Source organism: Anas acuta, chromosome 26 (assembly GCF_963932015.1).
Source record: "Anas acuta chromosome 26, bAnaAcu1.1, whole genome shotgun sequence".
NCBI classification, from domain to species: domain Eukaryota; kingdom Metazoa; phylum Chordata; class Aves; order Anseriformes; family Anatidae; genus Anas; species Anas acuta.
Window position 1 is genome coordinate 2101105 of NC_089004.1, and position 22567 is coordinate 2123671.

Sequence of the window (22567 nt, forward strand, 5' to 3'; positions counted from 1 at the left end):
CTAAGCTAGCACATACTGCACTCTACCTTAGCCTAGGTGTGCCTTAAGCAAATGTATCTTCAGTGTCTGCAACAGCTCATTATTTTCACCATCCGTCTCTTGAGATGGAGAGCAGCACAGAGCTCAGCTCTGTTCTCACTTGGTATTCCAGGTGGGGATCTGCTGAGAGGCAGCAGTGCAGAGCTTCTGCTGGGAGAGACCAAAGAGAAGGTCCTTGGAGAGCGCCTCTTCCAGTGGGACCTCTGGAGCTGCGTTTGGATGCAAGCTGCTTTGAGGAAGGGATGGGGAAAGGAGGAGGGGGCCTTGCTGCTTTGCATCTTCTGTTTGTGAGCTTCTTGGACCTTTATCCATAGCATCCTGTCCGGGCACGATGTGGCAGGCTGGCAGTGCCCGAGTGCAGCTACTCGAGGAGCTGCTCAACCCCGAGCAGCGTGACTCAGCCACTTACTGCTATCGGCTGGTGCCTGGCCGTGTCAGTGCTGTGAGAATTAACTCGGCGTGGCTCACCGAGCTGCTGCTTTTGCTAGATCATGAGGTGAAAGGGAAGAGGAAGGTTTTCTGATCGCAGATACTGCAGATGTGGTTGCAGAAAAGGGGAGATGGCTCAGATCTGTAGGTGGACAAACAATCTTAACCAGTTCCCTGTATGTATTTTTTGTATCTGGCTGGGAAGGAAAGGTGTGGGTGAATGCACAGAGTCCTGCTTTTGTAACTAGTTACGGGGAAGTGAGTAATTGCTACTCGTAAAGCATACGTATGAATGTTTTATTTCCTACTTAATACTCCTTGTATAGGAAATGCAAATTGGTGCCTGTGTTCTTGAAGAACAACTCTTAGCTCTGAATAATAGATGACTGCATGCACGTATCATCTCAGAAGAGGAGGAATCACCAACATACGGGCAGGAGAAACTAACAATTGAAGGTCGGGATTGGCATTTTGTTTGGGAGCAGAATCGAGAGGAATTTTGCCTGGCTAGAACAGAGAAATCAGCACCAGATGTCTTAACAGGATGCAAGCACAAGAAGCATTTGTTCTGTCTGTATCCAGTGATTGCAGGCTGTCAAAGCAAATAACTGTAATTAGGACATGGCGTTAGGGAGACAGACGTAAAGGCAGCAAAACAGAGTTAAGATATCTAAAGACAGGACAGCCTCCTGAGGATGGGGGAGCGTGATGTTGCTCTTCATATTTTAGCCCCAGAATGCAGTTTGAGGTAATGCTCTGCAGGTGATTGAAGATTTCAGGAATATTAAAAGGGAGTCAAGGAGGAGAATGGCCAAATACCCACTTTGTTGTGGTTCTGCACAAGGAAGGACAGTGGGTAGAAGATTTTTGAGGTGAGATGGCCAGGTAAGTAAGGCAGCAATTTGGGCTGGGTGTACTGCTCAACCCTATTGTTCTTTCCTGTCTGCACCGATATGCGGTTTGGGAAGTCTGTCTCTTAAAATCCAAACCAAAATCGGTTCTTGGAAATGAGAGTCTGAAGGCTCAGCATTCTAAAAATAAATCTCACCGCTCAGATGTGTACTGCAGAATGGGATTCATTCCACTGATTCAAATAATTAAAAATAATCAGCACCCGGTCCAAGGCTATCAGAAGACAATTAATCTGATCATAAAATGAGAGTAACAGCTTATAAAAGTGCCAGTCTCCCACTGCTGGCTACAGGGGACTTCATTTGTGTGTTTAAATGACACATGTAACTAGAGACCGAAGGTAAGTGTTGGTTGCATGCCTGGGTGCCAGGATGCTTGTGCAGGGACGAGACGAGCTGCCTCCCCGACGGGGATTTTGGAGCCTCTTGCCCAGGGATGTTGCTGCTTTCTCTCCACTTTGAAGACTGGTGAGTTGGGAAGCAGGGGATGTCAAACACAGTGAGATGCAGAATTGCCCAAAGTTATCGAGACCCAGACTGCTGAGTCCATAAAGCATCTCTGCACCAAATGTGGGGCTTGTGCCTACGTGAGCAGCCACAAAGCCTGTGCTTAGCTGGGGGCTGATGCACTCTGCTGGGTGGCTGCTTTGCTCTTTGGTGATGTGTCTGAACATAATTTATTAGCAGATTTAGCATAAGTAATTAGCAGATTGATATCCCTTATGAAGGGTTCAAATGCAAAGTGTACCTGAACTTCTGTTGTGCAACCCCAGCCATTTGCAGATGTCATTGTTAACGCAGACACCTCCATGCCACGTCTTTTTTTTTTCTCTCATACCACTCCATCATCAGGAGGATCTGCTGAATGAGGTGGGGTGTAGCTGCTCAAGCGCCCTGGTGGAGGTTGCTGGAGTGTGAGGACACAGGAGGTGCACCCTGACCTTCCCGAGGAGCAGAAGCCATTCACGGGCTGCTGCTGGGGAATGGTGCTTTGCACAGCTCCCACTGCTTGCATGCTGCATGGGCACGAGGTTTTGAGGACAGGGGCACTTCATTAATTTCCCATGCTGTGGCCAAGGTCCTGGGCACTTGCTGGGAGGAGTTTGAATACTTGTATGGTTCAGGGGGAGCTGCAGGATGCATGGCTTATACAGGTATTTAATGTGTATTGCATCAGGGTGAGGAAAAGGAAGAACAAAGGGAAAAAAAGTCATCTAAGTTCGTGTTTGTACAAACTTCCATCACAAGATTTTCTTAGTTAATTCCTTAAATATCTTGTATGCAGAAAAGGACAGAAGGGACACCACTTCAGAGCTCCATCAGCTCAGGAGCAGATGATCGAGTACGGCCATGTTCTGCCATAGGCAGTAGGGACTAAAATGACATATTCATAGTTTCTAGAAAGTCTGTCAGCACGTGAGACAAAATGAAAAATTCCACGAGGAAATAAGTACCTACAGTGACAGGTGTGAGGCAGACAACAGGTAAAAGTCTCTTAGGACATAGCAAGGGGCAAAGACAGACAAGCCTGACCACACGTTCATGAGGGAGACATTTACTCCTAAAAGGAGTTGTTTGGGTAGGCTACATGCTGCTAATTTATAGTTTAAATTAACCCACATGTCACTTAGAACTGCTTGGAAATTTTTTAGAGAGAGAGCTGTTGTTTTAATAGGCTTAAATAAAGACTTTTGAAACTTCTGGTGGAATGGAATTTTCAAAAAGTTATCCTAGAAAACTTCCATGGGGTAATTTTGAAACTGATACTATTTAATTTTATTTTTTTTGTCTGCTTTTCACATCTTTTATTTTAACTTTATTTTGCCATGTGCTACAATGTTGAGTTATTTTGTTTTTTAGTTTCAGTAAAAGGCAAACCAAAGTACATTCTGATCTGGAAGAAGGAAAAAACAGGTGGCAGCGCTCTCTACTGACTCTGTACTGTCCCGATTGTTATTTGCTATGCCACTATTATGTCACTTCTCTTAAATCCTAAAAAAAAAATGTAAAAATGATATAAAATGAAGCTCCGTGATCAAAACTCAGGACTATTTTATAAATTTTTAAATGTAAAAATAATTCCTGCTCTAGAAAACAGCTAATAGTGAGAACAGGAGGGCAGCCCGTTGTTAGGATCGAGGCAGCCCCATCATGGACTGTAGGAAGAAATTTTCTTGGGTAAGGATTTCACTCAAGCTGAAGGGTCAGACTGATGAAACATTTGACTAAGCTCAGTGTTTATTGTGAGTCACATCCTCAAATTCCCCAAACCCACTGGTGGAATTTATTCCCTCATCAAAGCTCGTGTAGCCAAATAGATGGCTTTTATGCCAGGATTTTTGGGAGGTACTGGCATTGCTCTGTATGCCTAAAGTCTTGCTGACATTTTGGGGTTCGATGGATGCCTGCCTGCATTCAGCTTTGGCAAATGAAGGCTGTCGTTCCCTGCTGAACAGCTAGAAATGAATAAATGTTCCCCCAGCAGCAGTTTATTGAAAGTACAAGTGGAATTGGGATGGTACCGTCCCAAGGATGCCAGAGGCAGTGGGTGCCTTGCTAGCAGCTCAACTCAGGCAGTTAGTAACTGTTCCCTAAATTTATCCACTGTTTATTCCTGTTGGAATGTATTAAGTTGGTTGTGCCTCTTTGCAGCGCTGAAGAGTTTGCATTGTCCTTTGCTGCCTGTGGCTTTTCCACACCAGTATTGATGGCTTCAGGTGGCCATCAGACTGCCAGAAACATTTGAATTATTTTCCCTGTTTCGTCCTGTTAGAGGGGCACTGACTACATCCACTGTCCTTGGCCATTGGCTCCCAGTTTTCTTTTTAAGACTGCTGGACTGTTAATGCTCTCCTATACTGTTTTTTTTTTTTTTTTTTTTTTTTTTAACACTGGTAGAACAATGTCCTTGCTGCTGATTTCAGAACTGGAGCTTATCTAATAAAACAGCTATCACCAGATAGCGGGAGATGTTACTGATGTTTGACAAATCATAGTCATAGAATTTCCCGAGCTGGAAGGGACCCATCAGGACCATCGACTCCAACTCCTGGCACCACACAGGTCTACCCAAAATTTTAGACCATGTGACTAAGTGCACAGCCCAGTTGCTTTTTAAATTCAGACAGGCTCGGTGCAGTGACCACTTCCCTGGGGAGCCTGTTCCAGTGTGCAACCACCCTCTCAGCGAAGAACCTCTTCCTGCTGTCCAGCCTAACCCTGCCCTGCCTCAGCTTAACACCATTCCCACCAGTCCTGTCACTGGTGATTCCAGGCTGAACAGGCCCAGTGCCCTCAGCTGCTCCTCATACGTCTTCCCCTCTAGGCCCTTCACCATCTTCATCGCCCTTCTCTGGACACTCTCCAACAGTTTCATGTCCTTCTTGTACTGTGGTGCCCAGAGCTGCACACAGTACTCGAGGTGAGGCCGCACCAGCACAGAGTAGAGCGGGACAATCACCTCCCTTGACCTACTAGCGATGCCGTGCTTGATGCACCCCAGGACACGGTTGTCCCTCCTGGCTGCCAGGGCACACTGCTGGCTCATATTCAACCTGCTGTCAACCATAACCCCCAGATCCCTCTCTGTGGGGCTGCTCTCCAGTGTTTCATCGCCCAGTCTCTCTGTATAACCAGGGTTGCTCCATCCCAGGTGCAGGACCCGGCACTTGCTTTTGGTAAACTTCATGTGCTTGGTGATCGCCCAGCTCCGATCTGTCCAGATCTCTCTGCAAGGCCTTTCCACCCTCAGCCAAGTCCACAACTCCTCCAAGTTTGGTGTCATCGGCAAGTTTGCTCAAAACACCTTTGAGTCCTACATCCAAATCATTTATAAAAACATTGAAGAGGACTGGCCCTAAAATGGAGCCTTGAGGGACCCCAGTAGTGAGCATGGAAACAAATCCCAATACTTGCAGCTTCAGAGGCAAACCATGCAGGTTTCTGCTTACCCTGCCAGTTCTGGATGTAGTTCTAAGGTGTAATATTCAGTTTTGTCAGTAATGATGTGTTCTTTCAGCTGCGGTGAGCGTGAGGATGCCCTGCTTTATGTCATTTGGGGTAGGACTGCAGTGCATGGAGGCAGGGTGCTTCCAAAGCACCCACTCCTCTGTGTGTGGCTTGGGGCACCCAGCTCTCTGCGTGGGACTGATCAGGGCACGGGCACCTGCAGCCCGCAGCCTCCCTTGTGTTGCAGTGCCTCCGACCCTGGATTTTTGTGTGCCCAAACCTGCTCCAGGGACAGATGAACAGTTTGCAGAGCGCCCCTAATAGACGGCAGTGCTGAGTGTTGGTGGGCACGATGCGACCGTCTGATCGTGGAGGGGTGACCTGGGAAGCTGCAGGGTTCCCTTGGTTTGGGGTGTGGGTTTCTGACCCCACAACTGCCCCTACTGAAGAGGAGTTGGACATTAAATGTATAGGAGGTACAAAACTAACCTAGGAGTGAAGGGTAAGAAATGCCAAAGTGGACAGCAGTACCTCCAGCTTCATTGTCAGTGATTCTGCCTGGAGACTGCACAAAGTTGCTCGCAGGTGCTGCAAGGGGCTGTGCTGGGCATGCCCCAGGGCCCTGTTAGCTGCTCTCTGGGTCTCCTCTGGCTTTATCTGAGCCTTAGGAGCATTCTCATCAATTTCTCTGTGAGTTGCCTTTTTTTTTTTTCCCAGAGTGTTGCCTTCTGGAGAAAGTAAGTGATGTTGGTCTGCATTTAGGCTGCTTCCATGAGCCTCGTGCTGTGACAATAATGACAAACCCAGGGGGAAAAGGCATGAGGGGACATCGCAAGAAGCGAATGAATTCAGCAACATAAATCAGTTGTGGAAAAGGCTTTTGTGGAGAAGGCTGCCCTTGGAGGCCTGTGCTTTAAGGCTGTAATTGGAATGGAAATTTGAACTTGGGAACAGATCCTTAGCTGGAAAACCAACACGGTTGCAACTGGGTTGGTCAATTAGTTTCACTATAATAAGACAGCCGGTAAAAATACACGTACAGCTGGCCCTTCCGTCCTGGCAGCTGAAATGAATGTCTCTGGCACTGGAAGTGAAATGCTCCAACCAGCTCTTCTCTGTTTGTGTAATGGCTGGAAAATCCCGTTATGTTCAGCTTTAATTTTGAGATCTGGACAAAAAATACACATAGGTTTTTAGATGAGAACTTTATATAGTATAGTAGTATGTAATATGTTTAGTGTATATATATTAATAAAAAAGATTTTAAAAAATATATTAAAGAAAATAAAGCCTTACAGCACGCAGCCTGGACAGCAGACAAAGGCTGCCGATGTAAGGTGTCCGATTGTTTTCCCATCTCTGTTACTTTCTAATCCAGTCTAGTTCCCACTTCCCAGTACCTGCTCTCCTCCCTAACTCTGGAAGAGAACTGGGCTTGAGAAAATGTGTGGAATAAAACCTTCAAATCCCAGCTGCTTTAGACAGAACAGCCAGTCTAGACATATCCTCCCGTACAAGCAGCGGGCTCTGCTCATTGGAGAGTCCCAAAGTCTTCAAAGGGTAGAGGATGTTTCTACTTTTTGTGCCAAGTAAGGCCTTCGTCTTGCAGAACATCGATATGCATCAGTTTAGCACCGAGATCCCATCCTGGGCATGGGAATGCTGTGATCTACACTTGACAGATGTTGTAGTGAACTCCTGTCTGATCAAACAAACTTTCTTCAATCAGCTCAATCACGTTGTCTTTGGGATGCAGAAGTGAGGTCTCTGCAGAAGGAAACTTCTCTGTGTTGCTCACTGGATCTTGCTGCAAAAGGAACAAAATGCCATTTTATTTTCCTAATCGAGTACTTCCCTTGTGTCTGTCTCTAGCCCTGATGTGTCCTGTGTTCGCCTGCTCTCCCAGACAAGCTGTACCTACCTTAGGGGGCTTTGGGGCAAAGTCTTTCTCGCAGATGTGTTGTATGATGCCAGCAGCCAGAGCATCTCCGAGGACGTTGGTCATAGTTCGGAATCGGTCCCTAGAAGACAGAAAGCTGTGAGGCTGCAGTTGGTGGCCACGGCCAGAGTGGCTGTGGTCTTTTATGGCTTTGGAAGGTGAACCCCCATCCCTGACACCTCTACCATTATTCTTGATAAGAACTAGCTAAGACAAATGGGGTATTGCCCTTGGCCCTGTGCAAATACAGCAAGAAATTGGTACTAGCATCTCATCACACTCATCTCTAGCATGTAGGGGTGGCTGCGCTGCTACCAGAACTGGTGCATCGTGCATTTTCCTTCAAAATCTGCATGAGCCCCCTGAGCCACAAAACTATTTAAGGTGACACTTGGGGATGAAATTGTGTTTGTCCAGCCCTAAGGCAAGTTCTTGTCATGTCAGTAGGAAGTGCCGGCAGTGTTACTGTAGGTGATACTACTGGTGCCCTGCGATGCTCAAAGATGTAGCTGACATTTTGTTCTGATGTAACAACTTCCACCTGAAAAGTTAAACTTCCTGTGAGTGTAAGAATGAGAAAAGCAGCCGTGATACTTGTGCTGTTCCCTCTCTACAGGATGGCTGTGAAGACCAAACCAGCAGCCCATGCATCAGTTCCTTAAAAGTCAGTAACTACGCTGTATGTTTTTGTCACCTACCTAACTTGCTTCATTTTTTCCGTACTACTTTTAAATGCTACATTTCATGAATGCATATGTTATGCTAAGTGTTATCAGGCATCGTATTTTGTCTCAACATCAATCTGGTCTTCATCCACCAAGGCGAGGACTACCTCCCTGGAAGACAGACCTTGGCGTTGGATGCAGTCCTTTGAAAATGTCATCCTCACTTTTAGAAACTCCAGTGATGTTTTAGTTCTGGTGACAGATGGCTTGTAAGATGTAAGTTGCCTATTGAATGCAACTTTTTTTTTTTTTTTTTCCCCCACTATTATATCTATTCATGAAGGGGCCCCTGATTTTCTTCTGTGATTTAGTGTCTCAACCAGCTCATACTTTACCTTTTTACTGTTCTGTTCTGACAATCAGTAAGCATCTCAGATCACTTTTTTTTTTTCCTTTTTACCTTTTAAACATCTATCCCATCCCTCTTATCTATCCCTAGTCTATCTCTCTGTCCTCTATTTCCTAATTATGAAAAATCCCATGTTTTAGGAATAAAAATGGAAACCTGGATGAGCACATACTCTGCAAATATTTCCAAGTGGTTTATGGTTTGTATCAGTTAATTTTATCCTAAAGATCATGCTTTTGTCCTAAACAATTTTATGCTTCCACCCCTTCTGTCTCTATTGTTGTCAGCACCCTTCTGGCTGGTTTTCATTTCTCCTCGTATGAAGCCAGAGACCTTTCTGCAGCCTCGTTCATCTCGCAGGGAGATGTTCCACCAAAGCAGTGACCACTGTACCTTCCCACACTTACCTGTCCGACAAACCGCTTTCAGTCTCGTGCTGTCCATCCTCCTTTGCTCACAGAATGGACAGCTTGGAGGAGACTGGGACTTGAGGTATTTCTAGGGAATACATCAACTGGCAGCCTTACACGGTAACGTTTATGAAGACAACAACATGTGTCTGCTTCCCTCCTTTTCTACCTCTTGTTACGGAGGAAAGTGGAATCCTTTCCATCTCGTGAAAGTATACATGCATACCTAGATATTTCAATATTTCAGAGGGGGGTTTTGTTTGTTTTTCACTTGAGACCTAGCAAAAATTTGGGGTACAATCTGATAAGGATTTAGATTTAAAAAAAAGCGCAAGTTTGTATCTTGCATGGGGTAATTTCATCACTGCTTCTGAGTACAGTCCCTAAGGAGGCAACAGACTGCAGCGGGCACCTCAGAACAGAAACACCTTAACTCAAACAATCATTTAAGAGGCTTTTACCTGTCATTATCTTAGGCTGTTTCAGGAAAATAATGGGAAAACGAGGAATCTTACACTTGGCTCCTGACCTTGTGTGTGATCCCATAACCTCTGTTACCTCTGCTAGAGCTGCTCCAGGAAACCCAAACACGTCCCCACTATCAGCTGCCGCTAGCCCCAGCCCCCAGCATCACCTCTGGGAGACTTACAGCGCCCAGTCCACGGCCACGATGAGCGTGATGTCGGCGGTCGGCAGCCCCACGGACGTCAGCACGATGACCATCGTGACGAGCCCCGACTGGGGGATCCCAGCCGCCCCTATGCTCGCTGCTGTCGCTGTTATGCTGCAGAGAGAGGAAGGCTGCAGAATTAGTGCCACCAAAAAAGCTGCTTTTTTTTTTTTTTCTTTGAAGAAATGAGGTGTTGCATAAGTTATATATGTTAATAATAAAAACAATCACGTCCTCATTATATCATTCTGTATGATATAGTGACAGGACCTGAAACACTTTGTTGGCCAAGAAAGATCACTTCCAGTTATTCTGAGATCTCACTGTAAGGAATTCTGCTTCTCAGGCTCCCGTTGCAGTCACCTGCACACTTGTACAATTTGCTTGCCCGTCCTGACCCCCTGTGCCAGTGTTTCCTTCTAGCTCTGCTGGAATGGACCAGGGCGAGCTCCGAAAGGTGAGGACAGGCTCCAGCACGGGAGCCACTTGGTTCCTGGGGGCAGCCCCGTCCTTGGGGGGTTGCAGCTGCAATGCTTCGCCTCCTGCCCTGCTACTGTCCAGGGCCCTGGCTGAGGGCATGCACCTTGTGCTGAAAGCAGCCCTCTGCCTTCCAGCGTAGGCAGCCCATCCCTGGAATGGCTTCATATTTGAAATTGTACTTATTTTTAGCTAGATTTTTTTTTTCCCTTGCTTGTTAAATGAGGGTATTCCTGAAGGAGAATATATTACAGCAGTGCACCCCTGTGCTGGTACAGCTCGATGGCATCACACTGCCCAGGCATGCTACCCAGCTGGCAGCCCCGCTGTCACCCACCGGCTGCAGCAGCTGGGGTGGTCTCAGCCAAATCACTGGATAAGGGGTGAGATACTGGTCTCATGTCTATAAGAACGGAGAACTAATTTGACTGCTGCAAATAAACATTTACCTTATTGTTATGATTTGTCCCAAGTCCAAGTCGTACTCGTTGACCTGAGCGATAAAGATAGCAGCGACTGCTTCGTACAGCGCCGTGCCGTCCATGTTGATGGTGGCCCCGACCGGCAGGACGAAGCGTGCCACGCGCCTGTCTATCCCGTTGTTTTCCAGAAGACACTTGAGGGTGATGGGCAAGGTTGCTGAGCTGCAGGAGAAGAATCGATAAGTAATTGTTTTCCATGTTGAGCACGCTGCTGTCTGCAGCCTAACGGTATACAAACAGAAGTCCTCCTGGGGTAGTGCAGCAGCACTGTTACACGAATTGCTTTGGCAATGAGAGGAAAGATGCATTTCTTCATCTGCCTGGGGAATACACAATTAGCCAAGGAGTTAGACACTGTCTGTCATCAGCCTGCAGTACCAACGGAATAAACTCAAAAAATCATTTTGGTGTCTGAAGGCATCACACTACGGAGAGCTTTGTGCATGGATTCCGGCTGTTTGTCGTAATCCCCGCTCCCCACATTTATCCCACAACACCTGGACATTTGTACGAAGCAGAAGTGCCCACCCCAGCCCCCACGGGGCTCCTTCAGCCCTGGTTCAGCCCCAGTGTGCAGCGGGGAGCATCTGTACCAGTGTCACCCAGTGCTGCCCAGTGCTGCCCAGTACCACCCCACTGAACTCGTGCTCGTTTCTGTTGAGCACACAGACGTGAGCTGTATGGTGGGAATCAGGATAAGGATGGGGAGGAAGAGGACAGAATGAAAGATGGAAAATGAACGTGGAAAAGAAGCCGATGGGACTGCGATCAACTCTTCAAGGCAGGCGCTGCTTTTCCAATGTGTGCAGGGTGTATCACAGATGCCCACGATCCCTAGAGCGGATGGCAGGACGAGGACAAAGCTCTCCCACCAGCCCCTACACAACAGCCCCTCAGCTTGCACGCTGGCTGGAGAGCAGCAGCTGCTCGTGGCAGCCCATCTCTGCAGGGAAAGGTCCCAGCATGGTGCTGGTGCTGCAGGAATCCCGTGTCAACCTCGGGGTTTTGCCAGGACCCTGTGCCCGGCGGGACGGTGGTGGCTACAGGAGATGCTTCTGAGGGAAACAGGGATGGGGGTCCCCATGCTGGATGAGACTGGGTTGTCTACACCAGCCTGCAGAGACAGGGGTCAGGGCAGGGAGGGACGGTCCTCTATGGTTTTACTGAGCTTGTGTACAGCACTGATGTCAGGGAGGGCAGGAAAACTTCACTTGGCCTAATGCTTTCTGAGAAAATGTTCTGGTTTGTGCGTCTTTCAGAAGGGATGGTAGTTTCTGATGTACAGTTTCTTCATTGTTTCAAAGAATGTTTTGCAATAAAAATTAAAGATAGAAAAATTATTTACAATTATAAAACGTTATCAAAATAGACAAAACTTTCATTTGGAGGAGCGTGGTATACACAGGAGTTGACTGAGGTTTTCAGTAACGTATCCAGAAGTATTTTTGATGTTTTCAATTAAAATCCAAACGCATAATCATGCACTGCTTTATAAAGCACCTACAGAAGCCCTGTTCTGGGTTTTCAAATAGTGCTGGAGCATGATTTCTCTTTTATGTGTTAATTGCATCTATTCTGCAGTGTGGCCAGCCGTACGCGCAGCCACGTCTCCCACAGCTAAGCCAGAGCCCTTCCAGCTGTACCAGCAAATTTTGGCCATGCTTTCTTACCTGGAGGATGTAGCTAAGGCAATCAGCAAGGCTTGCAGTATTCCCTTGATGAAAGCAAAGGGGTTTTTCTTGGTGATGAGCATAAAAAGCAGAGGTAAGAGAAAAAGTCCATGGATGACCAGCCCTGACACTACTGTAATGGCATATAGTCCCAGCTTCTGTCCTATAACCGAGGGATCTTCCATCTCCAGGATCTTCCCAGCAATGAGAAATACAATGCCAAAGGGGAAGTACCTGCAAAGAATAAGCATGAGTACTTATTTATGGGGATCAAGCAATTATTGAAGCACTACACCACGGTCATTACAGTATTTGGTACTCTATGATGCAGTCACACTAAAAATAAGTACAGTGCTTGCAGTAGACATTTGTAGACATATGTATGGCTGGCACCATCATTAACTAGCAGGTAAGAACTGAATTGATTAAAAACAGATTTACCAGACTGCCATTGAGACAATTTTCATAACTGCTTCATTCAGACACTGGCACACGTTAACTAGCGGGGCTCCTCGCTCGCCCATTTTCCCCAAGAGGAGTCCTGCAACCAAACACAGTGATTTGTATTACTGAGCAGTACCAAAGGAGCAGCGTGCAATGCACCGAGTTTCTTGAGGGTAGTCACTGGAGGAGTCACTTCTAGAGGGGGACGAGCTGCCTTTTGGCTGCTCTTTGGTAATACCAGGACAATCTAGTTCCTGAAACAAACAGAAGTGCTTGGATTTGCCCAATGCCCACAGACGGCTTTGCCACCTGCCCACAGGTTGTACTGCAATGGTGACAGTGCCTGCATTAGTGTTAGGTAAGGAAGGATCCAGCCATGCTTGGATACGGGCATTAAGCCACCTGCCTTAATTCTGCTGCTTCTTTTGATGTTGCCTTAACGCAATTCCCAGTCTAATTTGCAGTTGTAGGAATACTGGAGCATAAATACTTAATGGTTAGATGGGTTCTGGCATGGCTTTCTGGTCTGCCAGCACCAAATTAGCCTGTGCTAAATCCCATTGTTTTCACTGCTGAGGAGGTTCCAGCAAAACAAAACCGAGTCTGAGTATTTGCCCATCTGGGTTCCAGCCTGGTGCATACACTCGGTGTATGAGCTGAAATTTCTTCCGCAGCACTGTAGAAGTGCCTGCTTCAACTTGGAAAAGAAGAGTATAGTCAGCACCTTGTCCTGTCCCTCTCATCCTTCTCCAGTCTTCAGGGCTGAGGACTCCCAGAGCCCTGGTGCATTTAGTTGGAACTCTGGCCAGCTAACGTCTTGCTCAAAAAAACAAATGAGAAAGGGTCGTCTTTGCCCAGCCTTGAGAAATGAGACGAGGCTGGACGTGTCATTCCTGGCTCCTTGGCTACTCGCCCAGTGTTTGGTGGTCATAGCAGCTGCCTTAAAAGAAGTCAGTTTCTCTGTGTCCTGCAGAGGGCTGCCATGAAGAAGATCACCCCAGCACATAACCAATTTATTTCAAGTAATTTTAAACCTCTGCCCTTTCCTTGATTTCAGAGGCACCAGAGTGGACTCTGAGGATGCTTCTGAGGAAGCCGCTGGAGCTGCGGTGGCTGCGTGGGGTTCCTCGTGGCAGCACGGGGCGGTGGGCCAAAGGAGCAGGCCTCAAGGGCACCAGAAGAAGTGATGAGAGCACATCTTAGGGTCCCGCACCTTGCTCTGGTGCCCCTGGCGTGCTGTGCTTTCCCTGTGTGCTGCAGTTTGTGCTCATGGCTGCTCCTGATGGCCAGCAGGCACCGCACGGACAGCAGGTTACAGTCTCATGAAATGCCTGATTTTGGAGATGGACACAAACGGACTTTGCTGAGATCTCACCTGGCCTTTTCTGCGCTGTTGTGAGGAGGAGCAGAGCTTTGTTTCCTTCCAAAAGGGCCCCAACATCACAGGGCCATGGCCGGGCCCTCCCTGCCTGCTCTGCTTTCTGCTGGGCAAACACGACTCGTTGGGCCCCTCATGGGCGCTTCCCACCAGGCCCCGCTGCAGGTGCTGGGCTCTGCGGAGCTCTAATCCCTCCCAGGCCAGATCCGGATGGGTGCAGCAGGGTGGCCGGGGCCAGCCCAGGTGATTTCCGAGCCCTAACGCGGTGCTGATCCTTACCCACACCGGCAGGGCGGCGGGCGGTAATCCCGGAGGCAGAAAAAGCAGCTTCTGGTCACCCGCTGTGCTGGGCCTGAGGAGGACGTGTGTCCCCAGACACGTTCCCCAAGCACCGGCGTGAAGGCAGAGCTCTGCCGATGGCGCTGGTCTCTGGGATGGAGGCGCTCCTGGTGGGCCTGTCTCTGCCCAGCCCCCCTTTGGCCACCTCCTGCAGGCACCCAGCACGTCACAGCCTCGCAAACTGCCCGGCCTCTGCCCTGAGGCAGTTCGGGGGGCTCCAGCACCGCTCTCCTGCGCTGCCTCCACACCCCAAATCCTTTAAGTGGCTTTTTGGATACTTACACACTAAGTTCAGGCTCCTCGCCCTCACCTCTTAATCTAGGTGTAATCCTGCCCCCACGCTGATCTCCTTGCCTCCTACTCCTTTCCCTTCTGGTTCCTCCTTTCCTCCCTTTCTCACTCAGCTTTGCACCCACCTCATGCTCTGAGTCAGCTCCAGGTTCCTCCCCCTGTGACTTTCTCCCCTTTAAGCCTTCTTCCCCATCCTTTTCACATGTCCCCCCCCATCCAACCTCTTCTTCTTTCCTTAATTTGTTACCAAACGCCTTGTCCATGCTGGATTGCAAGCTGCTCAGCGCAGGGAGCTTTCTCACCCCCTTCACAAAGTGCTCATAGAAATTTCCACACGTCTGTGACAGGCACCAGGTTTGACTCCTCCCTGCTCAGGGAATTTGAGCGCCGCCAGCACAGGGGGTTTGGACCTTCACTACTACGCTGTTTCCCACGTAGGGTCTGCAGAAGTTACCGCTCACTTTAGCAGACTTCATAAAAAGGCTCCTGCAGCTCACGTTACGATTCGGAAACCTCAGGCTCTGAGGGCTCCTAGGGAAATTCCGGGGTCCTCCTGATCTTCCAGGCTGATCTGCGCATAACGAGCAGTTGTAACACCTTTTGCAAGCTCTGTTGCTGACATTACTGGTGGGAGGTGGTACAAACTGCCTGCCATGCCCAGTTTCCCAAGGACCTGAGCAGCTGGAGCTAAAACGCCTGGTCCTGTGCCTCTGAGCATCCCTGCCTTGATTTACAGCACGGGGGCTGCAGCAGTTGCTGCTCTGGGTTGCAGCCACCATTGAGTGGCCTGGAGAGCATGGCCAGGGAGCAGCGCAAAGCCCAGTTCTCTGTTTAGCAGGTACCTATGGTTGCTGAGAAGATAACGATCCCCAGGACGTTCATTTCATTGCTGGTTCCGGGCAGGGTCCTGTAGGTCATCTCAGGAGACGGCGTCAGCTCGAGAAACACAGGGTGATGAATTTCAGGGTTTTCATCATCAGGTGCAAAGTAAATAAAACTGAGGGATTTCCCTGGGATCTTTGGAAATCCTGGGGACTTCACCACCGGGACAAGGACAGTTCGATACTGCAACAAAAGCAAAGCAGAGAGGTTAATGTCCCATTGGCAGCAAACTCCACATTGCTCTGAACACAAAGTCAAAGCCACCACTGGGCCAAGTGGTGCTGCAGGCTCAAGGTTTGGTTTTTGGGCAGTAAATTGATGAGAAGAAGAGAGGCAAGAAACAGGCAAGGGAAACTGAGCACAGCCATCCTCCAGGACTGCACTTCCTTGGGCACACACATGGCATTTGAGTCCTGTCCCTGCAGGATCCCAGTGCAGGACTGGATAAGGAAGCACTGTAATGCCCATAAAGGGGTCCCTTTGGCCCTGTGCCCCTTCTGGGAGCCCCAAAGACACTTTCCCAACATCATAAGTGTGCTGTCCTACCCTGCGCTGTGCCCATCCCCTCCCCTGTCTTCTCCTTTGGCCACCCCAACCTTTCCACCCAGATTTCTGTCCCACTGTGTGCCAGCTCTGCACTGCTCCCTGACCCTGGAGCTGGCACTGGGGAGCTGCTGCACAATGCTGGGGTCCCTGAGGTCCCTGGGGTCCAAGCATCATGTTGCTTTTGTGGAGGAGCCCTTCAGCACAGGGTGTCCCTGTGCCTGTGTCCCCCACCAGCCCCCTCTGCTCCATGTGCACCCTGGGGTGAGCAGAAAGTGGCCAGGGAGCAGGGAGGGAGGGAAGGGATGGAGGGAGGGGAAGGGGCTCGTGTCCAGGCTGTGGATGGGGGAGAGCAGCCCTGCCAAACCCAGCATCATCCCAACATCTCCAGAGCTTGAGCTGGGGCCGGGTGGGCTCACCTGCTGGAACGAAGCTTCGATCAGGTTGGAAGGAAACATGTTTCTGTAAGAGAGCAATTGTGCAGGGGTTAAAGCGTGCGGTGAGCTGGAGGGAGCCCAGGCAGCCCCCCTGGTGGGTGAGAGGCCAGCAGGAGGATTGCTATGGCCCCCACCCTCCGGGTGTCCTCCTGCAAGCTGGGGGGGAATTGGGGCTGGAAGGTGAGTGAAGAGCGGGACTGAGCCACACAAACTGGACTCATCAAAAGCCAGAAGCTGCGAAGGACCCCGTCCATCTCCAGCCCCCTGCTCAGACCAAGACCAAGCGGGTGCAGGATGCTCGGAGCCCTCCTTGCCAACAGCTCTGGGAGGCCAGAGCAGCGCTGGGAGGAGCTGTGCCAGCCCCGAGGCAAGCAGTGGGGCTGCTGGAGCACCCGTGGGCATAAGCAAGCCCCTGGGTGTGTGCAGGACGCACCCATGGGGAGGAGGCACCCTTGGGAGCAGGGAGCCTGCTCTGTGCGGTCAGCACAGCAGTGGCTCTCCCATTTCCCCTCAGATCTCAGTATCCCCCAGGAACTCGCAGCCCTGGGGGCAGATCTTGTTTGTGGAGCACCATCCAAGGCCGTAAGCCCCAGGCTCCCCCTGAAATCCCACCAGGTACCTGATCAGATCCAGCAATGCGTCGGCGGAGCTGAGCACTGCTTTCCCCACGGAATAGTCCTCCTTCTGGGCAGCTGCGCCAGGGTGGATGCTGACCACCAGGATGATCCCGGTGGTCACCGCCATGAAGGTCGTCCAAAGGTAGTAGGTGATGGTGATCACCCCCATCTTCCCGCAGGCCCTCGAGTCCATGGTGGCCAGCCCAGACATGAGGCTGCACCAGAAAAAATCGTGGTCAGCATCTGCCCCCAAAGCTGCATGAGATGCACCCGGTGGGCAAAGTCTCCAACCTGTGAGAAGTTTCCACTTATTTATTTATTTTTATTAATGGATGCTCAGGGGCATCACAGGGCTCCTGCATGTTCAGGTGCCTGAATGGTGGCTCCCCTGGGGATCTTGCTCCAAGGGCAAGCTTGTGGCAGCCTGGGGGGTGCTGCGAAGGGCAGGACAGAGCTACAGGTCCCTTCTCAAGGTCTGGCCATGCCTTCTGTCTTCACCAAGGGATAGCAAGTACATGTTCTTATGTTCTGACGGTGAATAACTAACACTGCTCTGGTTGGTGTGATACTGTTCTCTAAAACCTCTGGCACACGGTGCTGCTATCCCAGAATCATAGAAGCATAGAATATCCCGAGTTGGAAGGGACCCATAAGGATCATCAATTCCAACTCCTGGCACCACACAGGTCTACCCAAAATTTTAGACCATGTGACTAAGTGCACAGCCCAGATGCTTCTTAAACTCCACAGGCTTGGTGCAGTGACTGCTTCCCCGGGGAGCCTGCTCCAGTGTGCGACCACCCTCTCGGTGAAGAACCTCTTCCTGATGGCCAGCCTGAACCTCCCCTGCTTGACACCATGTTATGGGGTGTCACTGTCAACTGCGAAGAAAGGTGTAAAACAAGGTGTAAAACATCCTGGTGGGGATGAAGCCCACTCCCCCAGGCAAAGAGCCACAGGTTCAGACCTCACGTCCACGTAAGCTTTCCTAAGAGCTAGCCAGTAAGCTACTTTTGAACAAAACTGGACTAAAAATAGAGAGGGAATTACGGGCTGTGCCAGCAGGCTGTTGGTGGGGACATCAAACGGGAGCATGTGGGGGCTGCAGTGTGTCACCCCCCCAGACATGCAGAGCTCCTGACCTCCGGTTTTCCCTGCTCCATCTCTCCTGGGACACTGCAGAGCCCCAGGAGATGCGGGGCAGGGATGGGGGCGGCAGGGTCAGTGCTGCCCTTGGAGACACAGCAGGGACAGGTGATTGAGGGGGCCCAGATCCCCTCCTGCAGCCACGTGCCTGGGAGGAGAGAGGCTCTGGGAAGCTGAGGAGAGGCCACAAAGGTGAGGCGGAGGCGGGTGAAGCTTTCTGACGTGAGGAGCTCCAAATCTGAGTGCCAAGCTGGGCAAATCCCTCCCCAGCACAAGCCTGGTCCCTGTGGGATGGTGCACGGAGGGGTGCAGCCACTTTATCATCCCTCAGTAATTAAATAAGAAAAATCCTGGTTGGGTTCAGCTTGCAGGAAATGTGCTGCAGGTGTTTTGCAGATGCCCAGACCCCCACGGGCAGCACGGTTGGTTTTGGGACAGGCCCTGGGCCCCAACAACATTCGGCTCCAGGGAGCACTGGGAGCACCCCAAGAGACCCTGGCAGTGTGTCGGGAAGGGGGTGGATGCTGGGGCGAAACAGAAAGCAGCCCTATGGGGGCTGATGGCAAAAACACTGAGCTTGGCAAGGAAGGTGATCACGCTGCTCCCAAAAATAAACCAGAGGCAAACCAGGCAGCAAGCGAACTGAAAAACAACAGAGCAGTGAGACATCGGCAAGGGGATGAAAGTGAATTGGGTATTTCTGGCGACCATGTGCCGGTGATCATTTAAAATACGTGACTCTACCTCAGCTTTTTAAGGGCTCGCTTAGGGTTAAATGTGGCTCTGTTGCTTATTTCTCGATTTGGATGGGCTGATGGAAGTGGGATTTGCAAACATGACATGCAACAGTGAGTGACGCTTATGGTTCTTAACCGAACTGTCTCAAAACCCTCTAAACAAGGAATTCTGCTTTCAGTTTAAACCTCTGCCCAGCAGCAGCCTGCGGCTGGTCCCGCACTGCCAGCTGAATGGGCACAAAAAGGAAGCAAAACCCCAGACCGGTGCAGTATGTACCAAATCCAGGTCAGGGCCAATGCACCTCATTCCTCCAGCAAATTCAGTGCCTTCAGCCTGCCTGACACACAGAGACCCTCCCCGTGAGCTCTCAGTCCTAGCCACTGGGAAGTCCATGAGAGCAGCACCTCAGGACTCCATAAAACCTTCTCCAGCCACTTCCTCCTGTCTTTGACCCTGAAGCCTCGACTGGACATTTTGATCATTCTGCTGTGTGCTTTGCTGGTGTTTTTCTGCATGAAAAGCAAAGGAAATCCACCCACCCCACCCCCCAGTAGTGTTTTCCAGCTCTCTCTAATGAGCATCTCTAATCAAAGGCAGCCCAGGCACAAGTGCAGAAATAACAACCCCTCCATTTCACACAGCCGCTCACAAAGCTGGACAAAACCATTACCCCCCTCTCTGATTTGGATCATTACACTTCAGAAAAGTTTACAGGACTTAGGTTTTTCTGCTGGAACATATTCAGACCAACTTTTCAGCATTTTTTTCTGGTGACAACGTCATTGCTGGAGCACCTGGGGCTCACCCTGGCAGGGAAGTAACCCCTGCACTCAGGGTGATTGCTGTAAAGAAAGCAAAGTAAAGGCAAAAAAACAAACAAACCAAATCCAAACCTCCTCCCCTGAGCTCAGGGCCTGTCCTAGTCCATCACTAGGAGATTTTGGGGTTCGATGGACACCGAGCTAGGGATGCTGCCTGGGTGCTGGCTGTTTGGTGTGGGGTTATTCTCACCCTGGGCAGTTCTGAGCCCTGTCTCGTGGTGCGTTCTCCTCAATGTGACACAGAGATGGCACTTCAGAAGCAGAAGGTGATGTCTTACCTGGAGGTGATCAAGGGTAGGATCAGCATCTTCAACATCCTCATGAGGAGCTCTCCAGGAAAGGAAAAGTACTGCTTCTCCTGCACAGAGAGCAGAGCTGGTGTGTCAGCTGGGAGCTGAGAAGTGGATGCTGACCTCAGGTTAAGGGCTCAAACCTGACATTTTTAATTTTTTTTTTTTCCTAATGGGACACAGCTTTGAGCTTGGCTCCCAACCTGTGGTTGCTGAGACACAGTTTCCTTGGCTGACCCTAATCAGAGCTGGGCTGGGGCCAAGAAATATGGGCTACAAGTGGGAAACCTGGCTGTGAGCTGGAGCTGGGTGTGTGCGGCTGCTCCCTTCCCTAAAGCATCTTTGGACCCACCACCCTCTGGGGAATGGCCCTCATGGCCCTGCTGCTGGCTTGTGCCCGGTGCTGCTCCTTGTTGGGCAGCAGAGACTCAGCAGTGACCCAAAGCCCCCAGGTGCAACCCGGTGCCCACCCTCCCTACCTCCTTCCATCCATGTGCCAGCGAGCCGTCCCTCCATCCATCCGTCTGTCCCTCCAGCTGTCTGTCCCTCCACCATCCCTCCACCCACCACCCTCCTGGACACTCAGCAAGTTCCTTCCATGCCTCCTTCCCTCCTCCATCAGCCCATCCTTCACCGTCCATCCTCCACCCAACCTTCCCCCCCGGCCCCCAGCTTTTCACTGCACTGCCCTGGAGATGTCAGGGAAAGGTCTGAGGTGGCCGAAGCCAAATGTGTGCTTCCACTGCTCCAAAGGACCGAGCACCACTGGGTTTTGGGGGATGCCAAGGCAAACTATGGACCCAGGAGCCCCGTCCTGCCAGCCCTGCGTGGCCCAACCTTGGCTGAGCTCCACGTAGCGTGGGGACAGAAGGGTGCAGGAAGGAGCCCCAGAACCGAGAGCGTCCCCTTTTCACTGGGTTTTCCAGCCCTGTGACACTTCCCCTTTTGGGGAAGGAAGCAGGGAATGGTTGCTTCATCTGCGGCATGGAGGCTGGGCCAAAAGTCCCTAATGGGGAGAACCGGGCAGCAGCAACGGGGCTGGGGCAGGACAAGGGGCAGGACCCGGGGTGGGTGCAGGCCCCGTGGGAGGCCGTGGGGTGCTTGTGGCCACGTGCACTGGGACGCAGCGGGATTACACCCCACTGCCATTAAGTAAGGAGATCATCCTCGCTCGGGGCAGTGATGCTGCAGTCCGTAATTGAAGTGACAAGCCCCTGCTAAATCCTTGTAGGTTACGCGGGGATGTTCCAGCATCAGCCGAGCTCACTGAAGCTGGGATCCCGCTGAGCATCCCGCTGAGCATCCCGCTGAGCATCCCGCCTCCCGTGGCTCAGCCAGCCCGGCCCCACATCGGGCTGAGCTACGGCTGAGATGCTCGATGTCATTAAAGCCACGGGGATTTCACTGCGGTGACATTTAACAGGGCAGCGCTCCTGGAAAGCGCTGGGCGATGGCAACTGCTGGAAGCCCCCAGGCTCTCAGCAACCCCCGAGTGGTTTTTGCTGGGTCTTCTCCAGAGCGTGGACCTGGGCTTTGCTTTGAGCATCTGCAGGGAGAGGCAGCAGAAGCTCGGCCCTGGGATGCCAGCACTGCTGCTTTGTGTTTTAGGCTGTTCCCAACCCCTGGGGGCAGTGGGGCAGGAGCCCCCCCCTTCCCATCCCCATCCCTCCTGCAGGCTCCTGCAGCCTGACAGGGTCCAGCCCAGAGCCCCCACTCCCAGCAGAGGGTGACAAGATTTGTCCTGCAGCTTTTGGGAAAAAAAAAAAAAAAAAAAAAAAAAAAAAGCCACAGACAGAAACCATCCAGAAGGTCCTTTCTTGGGCTGAAGCCTTTGCTTTTGTGGCCGTGCCCCTCTGCGGCTGCCCCAACTGCCGGTCCCACTCCCTCGCTCCCATCCCGTCCCCAGCACCTTACCAGCTCCGTCAGCTCCAGCGCCCGCAGCAGGAAGCCCAGGAGGCAGCCGGTGGCGACCGACAGCATCGACAGGGTGAGGAGGCCGTTTTTGCTCCAGAAAGCCCGCACCCACTTCCAGAGGCGCATGGAGCTCACGGAAAGAGAGGCCAGCAGAGCTTTCCGGAGGCGCTCCCACATGGTCCTGCTCAGCCGTGCCCCTGGGAGCAGCCCCCGGCACCGTGCATTGCTCTGGGTGTCGGAGCCCTGCCCTTTGCCGGCTGTGCCGGGTGGTTAATCCCCAGGGCCAAGAGCCGTGCTGCTACCGGGGAGCCTTTCCCATAATGGAAAGTGACGTCTTCAACTGGGTAATCTGGACTTGGCTTTCTGTGCCAATCCCAGCTGAGTTAACCCTTCCTGCCGCTCCCACCCTAATGGATCGGGGCCACACTCTGTGGGCTGGGAGCAGGGACACAACGGGGGAGCTCCCTTCCACAGCAGCTCACGATCCAGGAGGATCTGGGTCCTGGGTCCTGCTGAGCCCATCAGAGGCTGCTGCAATGTTTGGGCTCCCACCGGCTGTGAGTGCATCCCCATCCCACCCCACATCTGCGTCGGTGCAAGGGATTCTCTAGAGCAGAGCTTGCCAAGGACTTTCCCAAAATCATTAATAAGCTCATCCAAGGATTTCCTGTGCTGCTC

At 51.0% G+C, this 22567-nt stretch overlaps 1 protein-coding gene across 1 annotated transcript; it reads right to left on the bottom strand.

Annotated features, from left to right (window-relative positions):
• Positions 1 to 6622: 6622 nt before the first annotated feature.
• LOC137844992 (excitatory amino acid transporter 5-like) lies at positions 6623 to 22388 on the bottom strand. The gene is made up of 11 exons (XM_068661767.1): positions 21890 to 22388; positions 19964 to 20043; positions 16983 to 17195; positions 16346 to 16388; positions 15344 to 15566; positions 12491 to 12590; positions 12050 to 12283; positions 10347 to 10541; positions 9400 to 9534; positions 7249 to 7348; positions 6623 to 7134 (listed from the first exon to the last, which is right to left on the bottom strand). Exons 1-11 carry the CDS (start codon positions 22064 to 22066, stop codon positions 6997 to 6999), a joined length of 1638 nt encoding a protein of 545 aa, XP_068517868.1. The 5' UTR covers positions 22067 to 22388; the 3' UTR covers positions 6623 to 6996.
• Positions 22389 to 22567: the final 179 nt, after the last annotated feature.